Genomic DNA, 14,711 nt, shown 5'->3' with positions numbered 1-14,711 from the left:
TCGGACAGCAAAAGGCTGGAAACAATTTAAATGTTCATCATAAAAGAAGTTTGTTGGGCATAGAGAGATATTAGAAAATAGGCAGACATAAATATGTGGAATGGTTTGTAAAGAGGCATTAAGATTATTCCTTTTTTAAAAAAGAAAAGTAAAAAATAAAAAAAGCATGTGTGTCAGTGCTTGTTCGTGTGGTGTTTGTACAGGTGTGTGTGCACATGATGCGTGTGTGTGTATGAGGAGTGTGTGCATAGTGTGTGTAGGGTGTGCATGAAGTGTGCATGTGGTGTGTGTGTGCACATGATGTATGTGGTATGTGTGCATGTGCTGTGTGTGCATGAGGTATGTGTGCATGGTGTGGGGGGTCTGTGAAGTGTGTATGTGTGTGTGTGTTCCTTCATGTGGTATGTGTGTATGTGGTGTGTATGCATGTGGTGTATGTATATGGGTTTGTGCACATGATGTAAGTGCATGTGATGTGTCTATATGCACGCACACATGCGTGCTGTGCCTAGGGGTGTGTGAAAGTGTACACATGTGTGTATGCATACATGCACATGTGTGCCTGGAATATGGGTTGTGTCTGTGCCCATTTGCACACATGAATTAGCTTGTCCTCCAATAGGATAACTCTGGAAGAATACAACAGACAGATGACGCTGGTTCCTGTCAGCTAGCTGGAGGGCACGTGTATGAGATCTTTCATTAAACATCCTTTTTAATTTTTTAAGTTTCTTTCATATATATGAAAAGGTAAATTAATAAAACAAAAATATTCAACCTCTTCTCAACAGGCCAGTTCAGCTCTGAGCAAATGCACTCTTCCCTGTACTTGCTCTGTGGTCCAAGTCCATCATTCTAGCTGCTCTAGTTCAGAACTCAGAATTTCCCCTTCCCAGGTATGGAACACAGGAAGAAAACAGTGGGCTGTAAGGCACTGTGTGTTCTGCAACAAAGTCTTGAAAATTATTTCTAGTTCTCCATCAACTAAGATAACCCCACATCCTGGAACCCACAGTCTAGTTCTCTGCTCTCCTCTATCCAGACTCTGACAAGTGCTTGACCCCTCTTGGTCCCATAGAGAGATCTGGCCATGTCGCCCTCAAATTCTAGTGCAGAGAGAATCCTTCTAGAGGATCTTTCTGACTAGCGTGCTCTGGAGTGCCACAAAGAAACTTTTTTTTTGTCCCCGGAACATTCTTTTGTGAACCATTATCTCAATTCTAGCATTTACTTCTCACATTGGTCCCTCTGCTACAAACGCTGCCTTTCAGAAGTAAATCTAGTAGTCAGTCTTGGGTAGCTTGAAAAGACCCAGGCATATGGTAAAAGGCTAATGAGGAAAAATGAAGCAAACATCTGTATTCCCCAACATCTCATATGTGCCACTACCGACCTAGTCCTTGGGAAGGCTGGTCGTCAGGAAGCCTGTATCTCCAAACCCCTGGGTCTTACAGACTGTCAGCTAGAACAACTGTCATCTGTACAACTCGAGGACAAGCAGCAGGGCACTGAATGAAGACAGAATGACTCAGGGTCTGATCAGAACAGAATGTGATGATCCTGTTAAAAACTGACTCTATTTTCATTGAAATAAGCACTGAATCTGAGAACAGTGACCAAGCTGCACAGAGGAAGTGCTACAGCTCCAACTGGAAATGCCACTGGAAGGCTCATGTGTTAAAGGTTTGCTGATAGGATTTTAGGAGAAGAGACTTGATCATGAATGCTAGGACTTCATTAATGGATTAACCCATTGATAGGTTCATAATTTTTTGTTAAAATTGGAACATCATAGGAGGTAGAGCCAGGTTAGACAAAGTATATCACTAGAGGCATGACTTTAGAGGTGAATCGTGCCCCAACTCCTTACTGTTTCTCTCTACATCTTAGCTGCCTTGGCTTCAACAGCCTTCTCTGTCACATGTCCCAACTGTCACACTATTCTGCCTCATCACAGTGAAGCCAGCCTAGAACTCCTGAAACACTGAGCTAACAAATCAGTCTTCAAATTTATTTGCATGCTTACTTTGCCATGGTGACTGCTAGAATTTGCATGTGAAAGTTCCCTCCAAGACTCATGTGTTTAAATACGTCTTGTCTTTCTGGTGCCACTGTCTTAGGGAGCTCTGGGACATTTAAGAGGAGTCTAGCTGGAGGAAGCAGGTCACTGAGGATTGAACCCAGTTTTGTTCTAATCAGAGCTCTCTCTGTTTCTTGATCTAATGATATGTAACAAGCCACACCTTGAGCTCCTACTACTATGACTGAAGTCCCAGTCACCACGCTTTCCTTGCCATGACACACTGTATTGCTTAAACATGAATCAAAGACAAATATTAAGCCAGATGGTGTGGTGCACACCTTTAATACCAGTACTGGGGAAGCAGAAGCAGGCAAATTTCTGAGTTCTAGGCCAGCCTGGTCTACAGAATGAGTTCCAGAACAGCCAAGGCTATACAGAGAAACTCTACTCCAAAAAACAAATAATAATAATAATAATAATAATAATAATAATAATAATGACAACTACAATGATGATGTCAATGATGATAATGTGATGATGATGATGATGATGATGATGATGATGATAAACAACTTTTCTTCCCTTTTTGCTTCGACTGGGGATTTTGTCACAGCAACCAGAAAAGTGTGTTAATATAGTGACAAAAAGCTTACTATCAGAAGTATTTCCATCTGGCTATCTCAAAAAGGAGAACAAAGTCTTGCCTTTTCTAACCATGCTCAGCCTTATACACAAACATTCACTGGTAAAAATGGTGCAGTATAGGAGCAGAAAAGAATCTCCCTTTACTCATATGATTCCAATCACGAGTGACCTAAGCTAGCAAATGTTCTCACTTCCATCACACAGCAGCAGTAAGGCTTAGACAACGCTCATGGTATTCAGCCACTGGTACTCCAGATAGCTACCAACAGAGGCTGAGATCCTGGGCAAACCAGCAGAGTATGCTCAATTACAAGGAGGAATGTGTTTCGGGTCACGTGGCCGCTCACTGCCTCTCACGGGTTTGAACAGCCTACAAAATTCCTCTGCATGGAGACCTAATATTTGTTCTGGCAACTGTGCAGGGCAGTGATCTGGTAGGACGGAGCTCGGGAGCTGTGCTGCCTCATGCATGAACAGCCTGACTCCAGACTTTGTAGGATTTGAAAACAATCCTGAGGAGAAGAAAGCAAGCCATCAGAGAAGTGACTGCTTTCCTATGTGTATCACAGATGGGGGAGTTCACCTCCTTCCTGAATCCCCAAAAAGGAACAAGTTATCCGGCTCCACATAATTCTTCTGCCTTTTCTTTACAGGTGGACTGACTTTCACCTCAAACTGATGTACTCCAAGTGTTGCCATCCCCAGAGGGCCAGCACAGTCAGAATGAGACCAACCATGACCCTTCAGCTTTTGCTGAAACCTTTAAGAAAAAAAGTCTCTCTAGATGTTATTCTAGAGCCACAGATGACCATTTCTGTCATGAAAGGGTCAGCCTTCCTGAGAATAAGAAAACAGAAAATCAAGGACTGCCCTAAAGCAGGCTTTTAGAGGTACAGTGAGATTGTCTTGCTCTAATCATGCTGTACTTTATTTAACCCTAGACTTCCATCAACTTATTACTCCTCTCTTTTCCCTTCCCCTACCCTCTTCTCCCCTTATGGATTTAAATGAGTCTCTGATAATTTATGCCCTTCTCAGAGCTCACTGAATTCTGCCTAATGTATGCCTGCATATATTAGACACCCTAGAGCACTGATAAAATCCGGGAGATCTCATTGTTTCCCTACACATAATGAAGAAAGTCCACACAGATCATCTTTCAGTCTGGGTGAACTCTGTGAATAACATGTCACAATCTACCTTTTCACTGTCAGTGTGAACAACACTGCCAGTAAATAACCAATAAAAGCTAGCTACTGCTACATGGTCCACCCTAAGCTAAGGGCTACACAAGTTCTCAGGCAATCCTCAGAATGACTAGGGAGATGGCAAACATTACTACCATCTAATAGAAATAAATAAGCAAATAACAAAACTAGAGACTTTGGAGTTTAATTAACAACTAGGAGCTTAAAGCTAAGGACTCAAGGCCAGATATAAAATCCAATAAGACCTACCTGTACTCTTAATAGGAGTTCCTGCACGCAGCTTACTACAGCTCTCTTCCTGTGACCACTACACATCTTACTTTGAAACATGTTCTCAAAACCAATGCAAGGAACACTCCTTGCCATATTAGTAGTCCAAGCTCTATTATAAACTCAGAAAAACACTGCAGATGTCAGTGCAAATAATGTTAGCACTTATTGGAAAGGAGCACTTTCCATCATTTGATAATTTTGAGAGTGATACAGAGAACTGAATGTAAACCAATTGTTTACAAAATATCAGACACTATAGCACTTAACATCTGTGATTTAATTGTCTTTAGCTCATCAATTATTTTTATACATAAACAAATAGATGTTCATATAAGTTATGTAACTAATTTGTTTCAGTCCAGAGAGCTATTGGGTAGATCCGTCAGTAAACAGGCCGAAGTTCCTGAAATGTAAATCTTCTGTCATGTGTCACAATGCCAGGAGTGAACCCAGAACAGGAAGGTGGTTATCTACGTGAAAACGTGCTGCTCCTTAGAAAGAAGGTGTTCTGGGCCTAAAACTCTCTAAACTCTATCCAATAGACTGTTCTAGCCAATGATATATGGAGACTGGAAAACAATACAAGCCAACATTCTTTCAGAGATGGCCTGAGTGTAGGCTCACCCACACAGCCCATCCAGAGGAAAGAAAAAAGCACACAAACTTGGGGCAGGCAGAGCAAGGGGTAAGGAGGTGCAATGAAACATGTATCTGAAACAGTCCCAGGCCTGCTGGGAGGCTGACTTCCTTCTTACTGTTGTCATTACCTTAGTTTTCACAAAAGACATCTTGTGTCCCTCCTCTACGTGTGTCTGATCCTTCCTCTCAACTGCTTCCCTTTCCATCCCCGTCAGCAGTTTGAGGATACAGAACTAAAGCCAAAACTGAGCGGTTTGGGCATTGCTGAAATGTGCAGCAACAGCAAAACCTGATAACTTGGTATTAAACAGATCGTTGTGTTTGTAGTGCATGAATATTCCTTAGTACACAGTGGCTGCTGGGACTGCAGTTGGCCAGATGGCCTAGAAGCCTAGTACATACAACCCAAGCCCCACCCCCACCCCACCCCACCCCACATGGTGCATCACACTCACCTCTGCTTTTCTTTGTTTTTCCTCCTGTTCTTTCTGTTCTTTCTCCATACCAACCAGCTTGAGCTTCAGCTCAGACACCTCAGTCATCAGATCCAACTTCTGGGTCTCCAGAGATGTGCGACTTAGCAGCTCCTGGAAGCAAAAATGCATCTCAGCATCATAAGCCCCCATGGCAATAAGGTCATCAGCTGCTCCATCCATAGCACATAGGGCAATATCCACACTGTGTCTTCGAGAGCCTAGGGTGGGGACTGCTGCATACCAGCCACGGGTCTGTTAGGGAGAAGTTTGACTGACCCTAGGTTACTTGGGGACAGCACAACCCCTGACATCACTCTACTGTGAAAGGCATTTCACAAAAAAACATATTTTCCATAGTAACCATTATTAATTATTTTCAGAGAAAATGAATAGGCACTTTCAAAGGACGAACATTTCCCATCCCTGTTTTCAAGGCGGAGCAGCAATCCCTCTTAATCAGAAAAAAGGAATATGCATTCATAATAACAACACAGTTTTTGTAAATAGAAATTTCTAGTCCAGCTCCTGGGTAAAATCAAGGATTAGTCTAGTCTTCTACAAATCTCCACATAAGACATCATTTAGAGTAAATCTGGAGAGAAGTCAGAGTATAAAGTAGACTCCTCAAGAATGGTCCTGTGAGATGTCTCTTTCCTGAACTATATCAAAATTACAACCCACTACTATGAAACAAGGTTATTCTCTCCTTATTGCAGAAAGACCAAGGTCATTATTTCTATTCCTGCAGTCACTAGAATAGTGGCTGGCAACCAAATAGGCCAGCTCCTGGGCACCAAGCCTGCCATTAACACATACACCTATTAAACATACAAGAAGAAACAACAAAGGATACAGTTAAGACAGCTGCTGAGGCATAAAGGGCCACAAGCATTTCCAGATTGCAGTACATTTCCCAGCAGCAAAGGGTGGTATCCTGACGGCTAGGATAGGAGACCCTTATCCGTGCAGGTCCTAGCACTGAGGACACACACGGTAACCACAAGAGCAACTAGAAAAGAAACAACCTCTTCCATCGTCTGAGCATTGTGTACCATCTCAGACACCCCAACCCTGGAACACAGAATGGCGACCTCTTATCTCATAGATCTCAAACTGTCCAGCCATCGTGAATCAAACCATAGAGGAAAAGGCAGTTTGACTAGCACCAGATGCTTCACTAACCTTACCCTAAAAGGACACCAGTCCCTGATGACCCTGAGCTACAAACTAAGTGAATTAACTGGGTGTCTAGAAGTCCTCCTGAGCCTTGGGTCATGGAAACAGGTTCTTCCTGCTCAGCCAGACAGGAGGCTGGATAAGAGGAGAAAGCAGGAACACTAACTACAGCATTAGAACCAGGGGTGCTTGGCCACAAGCAATCACTCAGATGGCCAAGGTAATGACAAACTGGAGTTTGTCAAGTGCCTTCTTAGCAGCACAGACTGCTGGCTGGTTTTGTACACATTCTCTTAACATACCTCCGCAGGGATTTGGCAGCAAACATTGGTATCCCAACTGTACAGATGAGGAAACAGGCTCAGGGAGAGTAAGCAAGTCTGCTGGCCAAGAGCATAATGCCAGTCATAAGCAGAATTAGTTTGCCAACTACCACTTATTTGACCTCAGAATCCATTTCTGTTGGATATATCCTGTTTTTCATGCTGGAGTGGGAGAGGTGTGCTGTGAATCAAAGAATTTAAAGAGAAATAACACTGAAAAAGGCAGTCAACAAATATTTACTAAGCCCAGGAAATGTCCACTTAGACTGCTGGGTTTCACTGAACACATACTATCTAGAGAACTCTGCTGCTGAGGCTAAGGTTGGAAAGTATCTTAAGCAGTTCTTCCCCAAGTGGGAGGGCACACCAAACTGATGAGTTCTCTTGGCCTTGCGTATGTGACGTTCAAAAGATATTAATAGCCTTCACTGCTTATCATTTATTCTCTCCTACACCCTCTTCCCATATCCCTCTTTTTCTACACCCGATTCTCTGATTCCATTCCTGCCTCTGCATGCCTTGTTCTATAACTCATTTAAGACAGTTTACAAAATGGATGTTCCTAGTTAAAAATATATCAAAGGTTTGGTGGTTAAAGGGCTGGCCATGCAAGTGTGGGGACCTGAGTTCAGATCCCTAAAACCCATGTAGAAGGTAGCTGGGCATACAGCAAATGTCTATAATCCTGATAATAATACAGCAAAACGGGATACAGACAGAGAAGAGTACATGAATGCTTGCATACTACCTAGTCTTATGTATACAAGGCCATGAAACCTATCTCAGACAAGGTAGAAGACAAGAAATAACACCTTAGGCTTTTCTATGACCTCCACATACATGTCATGGTATGTGCGTATATGTGTTTGTACACCTACCTATACACACACACCATATACACAAAAGAAATCATAAAAGCTAAAGCAGATAAGAGGAGAGATTGAAGGCAGAGTTACTGTTAGCAGGAAACTAATAAATTACTAGAAACTAGGGATGAACCACAACATGTAGATATATAAGCTTCCAAGCTGTCTATTTACAGGGACAGAAGGACAATCTCACAAGGTGAGATTCACATGGACAATTCCTTTGGAGTGCTGGGTTCTAAGAGGAAAAAGAGAGTATTCCGTAAGACTTCCGTCTGTTTTTAAACACCTACCAGAAACCAACACTTAGGAACTTGACAATTGAGAGCACAGTCCCCGTGGGCTGAGGAACGATCTCAAGGTGATACCCATGTACTCTGCCAGGGGTCAGCTTCCAGACACTGTGTCAGTGAACTTTTGAAAAGCCTTACAATGTGTGGAAGTCTCCTCTGCCCTCAGCACAGTCAGATCCCCCCAAGTCATTTAAACTTCCAGGTTGTAATTAGTCACACCCATGTTACAGCTGATGAGGACAGTGCTGTAATTAGTTCCAATGGCCATTCTAATTAGTCACGCTGGTGTTTGAATCGGTCATGCTCACATTCTGAGTGGACATTCGTGCTGGACATGCTCAACTTTTAATTGGAAACCTGAGGTTGTTAATTGATGACAGTTCACCGATAATAAAGCTTTTACATGCTCCCTGGTGTTTTTACCTCTTTCAAGACTTTTGTTGATATCCCTGCCTTATCCTCATCAAGAACAATTACTGTTCTAGCCCATCAACTCAAAAAGCCAGGCTTCGTGTCCACACATCACAGAGATCCACTGTACTGACTTGTTCACTGCAGACTGTTCACAACAGGTATGTCACAGAACCAACATAGGTGTCCACTGACTGACAAATGGATTTTTAAAAAGGAAATGTGTACACATACTCAATGGAAATTTTTTCTTCCATAAAGAAGTACAAAGTTATGTCACTCGTAAGAACTGGAAATAGTAATATTCAACAATTAGGTCAGTCTCAGAAACATACATTTTGTCTCTCAGTTTGGGACCTAGATTGTATATAGCTACATAAAGTCATATGGGTCCAAGTTGTAAAGCAAGTTGAAGCTGCATGGAAGGAAAGGGGAATTTACAGGAGGGGCAGTGAGAGGGAAAAGGAGTATGGGGGCATCCACTGGAGTACAGGATGATGTTTTTGAAATACTCACTGGATCGACGTGCAAGTTGGTAGGAAAGGGATCAGAAGTGGGACAGGAGAGGCTAATGGGGGATAGGATTAAATTACACTGTGTGTGTGTGTGTGTGTGTGTGTGTGTGTGTGTGTGTGTGTGTGTAAAAGAGAGAGAGAGAGAGAGAGAGAGAGAGAGAGAGAGAGAGAGAGGTCATAATGAGACCCATTACATACAATTAATATAGACCACTAAAAAGACCAAAAGAAAAAAAAAAGGAAATAGAATTCTAATGCCGATGATTGTTCTTGTTGGGAAAAAAGTCAGCCTTCAACAAGTTTAAGCCAGGCCCCTGGCCACTGTCAGGAGGCAGATTCTCCAAAGTACACAACTTAACAGGCGTCTGCTGCCCTGCAGCATCAACGCTTTCTACTTCCAACACCAGGATTTGACGTGGTGTGTTTCTCTCTCCCCGGTCACCTCAGATGAAGGCCACTCTGTGCCCACCAACACAACTTATAGAACACCCATCTCTCCCGAGTGCCCACCAACACAACTTACAGAACACCCATCTCTCCTTCTCAGGACTGCTCCAACCTTGCTCACAGAGAATGCCTGTCTCCCATATCAGGCCTGCCTCCAGATCTGTTCTCATCGATCGTTCACATGTAATGTGCTCAGGTCTAGCACATTTTCCCAAATACCCAGAAGCAAGGCAGTTTCCATGCCCCACAGGCATCTGCCTTCAGATGGATGGCTTTTCTACCTACATTAGGCGATCTGCGTTTCCTCAGGAGCTTCATCATCCTTGGGAATGGTCTGTCGCTGTTCCGTCCTGTTTCTGCTTGCAGACCTTCTGTTCAGCTTCACGCCGACCTCAGCTCCTGGAGGCTTTGCTTCTTGGTGTCAGGGTCACAACTAGGTCCTCATCTGTGCCCAGAATGTGTTTGTTTTGTCTCCTAACTCTTTGGTTCTTAAGTTCTCTTGTCTGACCTTTTCAACTATTCCTCTTGCTCCTTCGACCTAGAATTTCTTCTTCTGTGTCCACTGGTTACTTAGTAACTCCCTGTTTTCCTGGTCTATCAACTTTCTTTAGCAATATTTGTCTCCCTGGCCAGACTGTACTTTGAGGTTTGTCATTACATTTGTATTCATATCTACACCAGAAAAATCCTCCCCCCAATTCGCCCAGGCCCCAGACCTGATGGCCTTTGTTTACGAGGGCCCAGGTGAAGCCAAATCTCAGACTTTGTTTCCACCCCTGACAACCTGAGCAATGCTACTGAAAGTCACTTAATCGTACCATCAGTTTCCATACAAACTCGCCATATCTGATTACAGCTTATCTGCCAATACTGTCTGGTAAGGCTTCTACTCATTCCTGGCTAGTTCTTCTCAGTTCCAATTCTCTACACCTCTAAGCCTTAAACCCCACAATATGCTCTTGTCAAATAACCTCTCTTCCTAGCTACCAACACAATAAAAACTTATCACCATTTACTAAACTTACATTCTTTTTTATTTCAGAATTTTCTGTTATCTCATTTATCTTTCTTAAATCCCTTAGTGTGTACACCCACAGACACATACAGACACCCATAGACACACACTTCGTTCCAAAGCCAGTCTGACAGACTGCATGCTGTCATTGCCTCTGTCAAGTCCTCTCATTTTCATGATCTATTTTCTATCCCAGAAAGCTGGGTGTGTTGACACACATCTGTAACCCTACCACTCAGTGGCTGAGTAAGGGAGCACCCAGATTGGGCTATGCTGACCCCGCTGCCTTCCCCTCCCCCACTGCAAGAAAAACAGAGAAACAGAAAGAAACAGAGAGAGGAAGGGGAAGAGGGAGAGTGAAGGAGGAGGGGAAGAGAGAGACACAAAGAGAGAGAGACAGACAGAGAGACAGAGACAGACAGAGAGACAGAGACAGACAGAGAGACAGAGATAGACAGAGAGACAGAGAGAGAGAGAGACAGACAGACTGAACTTCTAGACTACTTCTAGAGTTTTGTTTCTGAAATGTACCATTTTGACTGACCTTCCCATCTCTGCCCATCCTGACACAACTTGGTGAATATCCTTGGCAGGTAACCAGTAGTCTTGGTGGTATCCCCTGATCTTCGTCTAGCTCGTAACTCAGAGAGACTCCCATTCACTGGAACCTGGCCACTCCCTCACCTTTGTGCTGCCTGGGAAGGAGTTCCCACCAAGCCCTGCGCTGGCCTGGGATAGGACCATCAATCATGTACTCTGGCCGGCATTTAATCTTGTCCTCACCATCAGCTCTCATTCCTTGGGCTATAAACATGACCAAATTTCTGACATTCTAAAGAAGCCTCTGGACTCCCTGCCCTTAAAGTTACCACTACCAACTATTCTGTCTCTGAGGAAGTAAATGTACTCTGTGTGTGTGTGTGTGTGTGTGTGTGTGTGTGTGTGTGTGTGTGTGTAATACAAAGAAAAAGAGCCCTCTCTTTTACCCCTTTCCCCATTCCTCCTCTTCCTTTCACTCCTTAAACAGTTGTCTGTCTGCCTGCTGCCTGCCTGCAGCCTTCACCAAAGTAGGGAGCAAAAACAGTTTTACTTCTGGGATTTGAGATCTAAACTTTAGACACAGCTTATGGTTCTGGCCTGTTATAGATCCACGGCATCGATTCAGGAGTGGCTGTCTGCCACTTCATCTGCCCTGTACCAGATCCCTGACCATTCACTTTGCTCTCCCATCTCCTTTGCTGTCCTTACCTTTATTCTATCTACTTTAAGGAAAATGCCCTGTGTCCCTGCTAGCTTGTCACTCCAGCACTGGTGTCAGCTCTGGATGCAACCCGCCTGCCTGTCTGGAGCAGGCTACAGGGTGGGACCCCACTGGGCACTGCTTATGGTCCTGCAGTTACCATGATGGATGGGGAGAGGCAGCAGCTGAGGGTAAGGGGAGCAAGTTTCCCAAGCAGCACTGTGCTTCCTGCTCCTGACTGTTTCAAGGTTGCCTGCAATCTAAAGGAAGGAGGGCAAGGAGGAGGAGGGGTATGGAAAACTTATTTCACTTACTCTGAGGACTGTGAAGCTGGGTCAGGATGCTTTAGAAAAATAAAAGAATGAACAAAATTACCACTTGCCTCTCTCTTTTCCCGCCACCACTAACTTCTTCCAGAAGCACAAGGGCATCTCCCCTCTCAGAGATGAAAGAGAGTTTACATCTCGGAGCAATCAGCCATTTCCTTTTTCCTAAGGCTCAGGTCCTGACTGGAGCTGATAAAAAAGAGATCTGCCTTTCAAGTCATTCTCTCCATAAAGGGCCACATCTTGAAGCAATTACCTCCATCTTTAAAAGTGGAACATGACCCAGGGAATTACTGACCAATGACAGGGGACTGCAGCCCCCCTGGCAACCTGAAACCAGAAGGAAAGAACAGGCTGTGGAGAGACAAGAAGGCAAAACCCTATCCCTTTGCCCTTCGAAGTCAAAGGCCCTGGCCTTGCCAGGAAGCCAAGCCAGGCTTGTGAGGAACACTACAGAAAATGGGTCCCCCACCCACCCACCTACTCTGGCCATTCGAGTCTCATTTCCTAGTGACTGAGTCTCTTTGAAACCACAGCCTCACCTGCAACATGGGTTGATGTGCCATCTGTACTAACGTCTAGACATACAACATCAAGTACGATAAACTAGAAGAAACTAGGTATGTGTCTTAAAACCTCTCAGAGGGGTTTTAGGGAATTAATGAACATTTTTCTCACTCATGACTTGCTGCCTTGTCTCACTTCCTCAGACAGATATATGTGCCTGCTAGATTGTGTGTGGAGTTCTGTTTAATATTTTTTATTTTAAAAAAAAAAACCTTTATTTCTTAGCATATTACAGGGTCTGTGCCCAGTGTCTACAGGTACACTGGCCATTTGTATAAAATCTGTTTTTAACAAAACTGGAACAGTTGTACATAACTCCATAAGTGCTAAGGCACCTCTATGGGTAGCGTTCAGCTTTGTCTGGAGGTCTGGGTAGTTCCTGTTTCTCTCTAGAACTTTCTAACTCAACAGGACTCCCTTTCACTGGCACAGCTCTCTCCGTTAAGTCCATGCCGCCTTGGAAGAAGTTTCCAGTGAGCTCTGTGCTGGTTGAGGGCAGGACCAGTGATTATGTGTGCTGTTACCCTGCCCCTCACCATCAGGTTACTCTCTTATGAGGAAATAGCAGAGATGTACAATTTAGAATCCAGACTTCATCCCTATTCTCAGCAAGAAAGGAAAGCAGAGAGCCAGAGCTCAGTGGCAGGAGTGTTTGCCTAGCATGCATGAGGCCCAGCATCACTAATAATAATAAATCAAAAGAAATAAAAATACATCTGTTGACCTTCCCAGATCAACATCTAAGCTTACTGACTCCCAGTCACTCCACACCTCAGTCAGCTTCACATAAATCCTGCTGCTCTGGGACAGGCTGGAGGCTCGAAACACATGAATGTTGTCACCTATTTCTCAGAGCAGGATGATGGCTTCACAAAGTCAGGACAATTTGCTCCCTCTTTCCTTTCAAGCATTGTAGTCTTGGTGGACCTGGCCAGTTCTGAGTCAGTTCTGTCTCCTTCTGGTTTATCTAATACCAAGAGAGGTCTCTGTGTTTTCTCCTGGAAACTGGATGAGTTCATGTTTACATATGCCACCTGGCAGGTAGGTAGTCACAGTGAGCAGGGGCCAGTCTCAGGATGACCGAGGAGGCTTCCCCGTGGGTTGGGTGAGAGGATAACCTCTTCCTCTGGGGCTTCTGGAAGGAGTCTGACATTGGAACACCATCTTCAGGAAAGGACACCTCAGTGGAATTGCTGGAGCTAAACAACACGCAGGGTTTAGACTATGCATATTGCACCGAGGTTTTCTTAAGTCCCTGGGGTGCTTTAAAAGAATGACTCCCCCTACTCCCATGGACACATATGTTTGAGTGCTTGGTCCCCAGGTGTCTGAACTGTCTCCGAAGAATTAGGAGGTGTGATCTTGCTGGATGGAGGAGGTACACCACTCGGAAGTTGGTTTTGAGGTTTCAAAATCCCTCACCATGCCTAGTTAGCTCTCTCTGCCTTAAACTGTGGGTCAGGATGGGAGCAATCCGCCACTGTCTTAGCACCATGCCTGCCTGCCTGCTGCTTTGCTCCCGGCTGTGATGATCTTACACTCTAACCCTCTGGAAATATAAACTCCAATAAACTCTTTCATCAATGTCCTTGGTCATGTCTTCGCATCACAGCAACAGAAAAGTAACCAAGATAGTCTCCCAGTGCTATTGTAGCAAGTGGGTGAGGGAAATCTGGAGCATACATTGTAGACTAGAGATCTCCCAGACAGCCACGACCTACAGTTACTTACTCTGAGGTTCACACAGGACATTTCAAAATTAAAAAACTTTTAGGATATCTTTAAATCTTTAATTTCTACCCCTGTGTTTTTAACAAAACTAGACTATTTTGCATTGCTTGGTTCGCAAAGGCACTGAAAACAGTTGTTACCTTTAGACAGGATTCATTAGTGTGCAGTGTTACCTGGACCAGCAACATCCAGGAGAAGTGCTGGGTTCCAGACAAACATAAAGCCCTACTGGAGACAGGGAAAGACCTCATTCAGAGCAGTGGGTCAGGTCTGGCAGGACAGGCAGAAAGAAGCAATTGTGTCCATTCTCTGCCTGGAGGTCATGAGTCATTCTTGTTCCAACCACCAGTAGCCAAGAGCCCCGCAGCCAAGGATATCTCAGCCAGACAGAGCAAGTCTGTACCTGCCTCCTGCTCACAGAACATAGACGTACTCCGGGTTGTAAACAACACTGCACCAGCACTGTGCTGCAAGATCTGAGGGTCTTCGCAAACAGTGTCAGGTTCCAGGACAGCAGCAGCATTGAACTTGAGATCC

At 44.2% G+C, this 14,711-nt stretch overlaps 1 protein-coding gene across 34 annotated transcripts in view; it reads right to left on the bottom strand.

The window, feature by feature from the left end:
* Ppfibp2 (PPFIB scaffold protein 2) overlaps positions 1-14,711 on the bottom strand; it is a 149,714-nt gene that overhangs the window by 42,937 nt on the left and 92,066 nt on the right. For 26 of the 34 annotated variants that reach the window (NM_001100582.1, XM_087559481.1, XM_087559483.1 and 23 more), the window contains 1 exon segment: positions 5,244-5,375. In NM_001100582.1, the coding sequence (NP_001094052.1) occupies positions 5,244-5,375 (132 nt within the window). 34 annotated transcript variants of the gene reach the window in all.

Source organism: Rattus norvegicus, chromosome 1, assembly GCF_021556685.1.
Source record: "Rattus norvegicus strain SHRSP/BbbUtx chromosome 1, alternate assembly SHRSP_T2T, whole genome shotgun sequence".
NCBI lineage: Eukaryota > Metazoa > Chordata > Mammalia > Rodentia > Muridae > Rattus > Rattus norvegicus.
The sequence above is the reverse complement of the archived record's forward strand: the minus strand, read 5'-3'. Positions and strand labels throughout refer to the sequence as shown.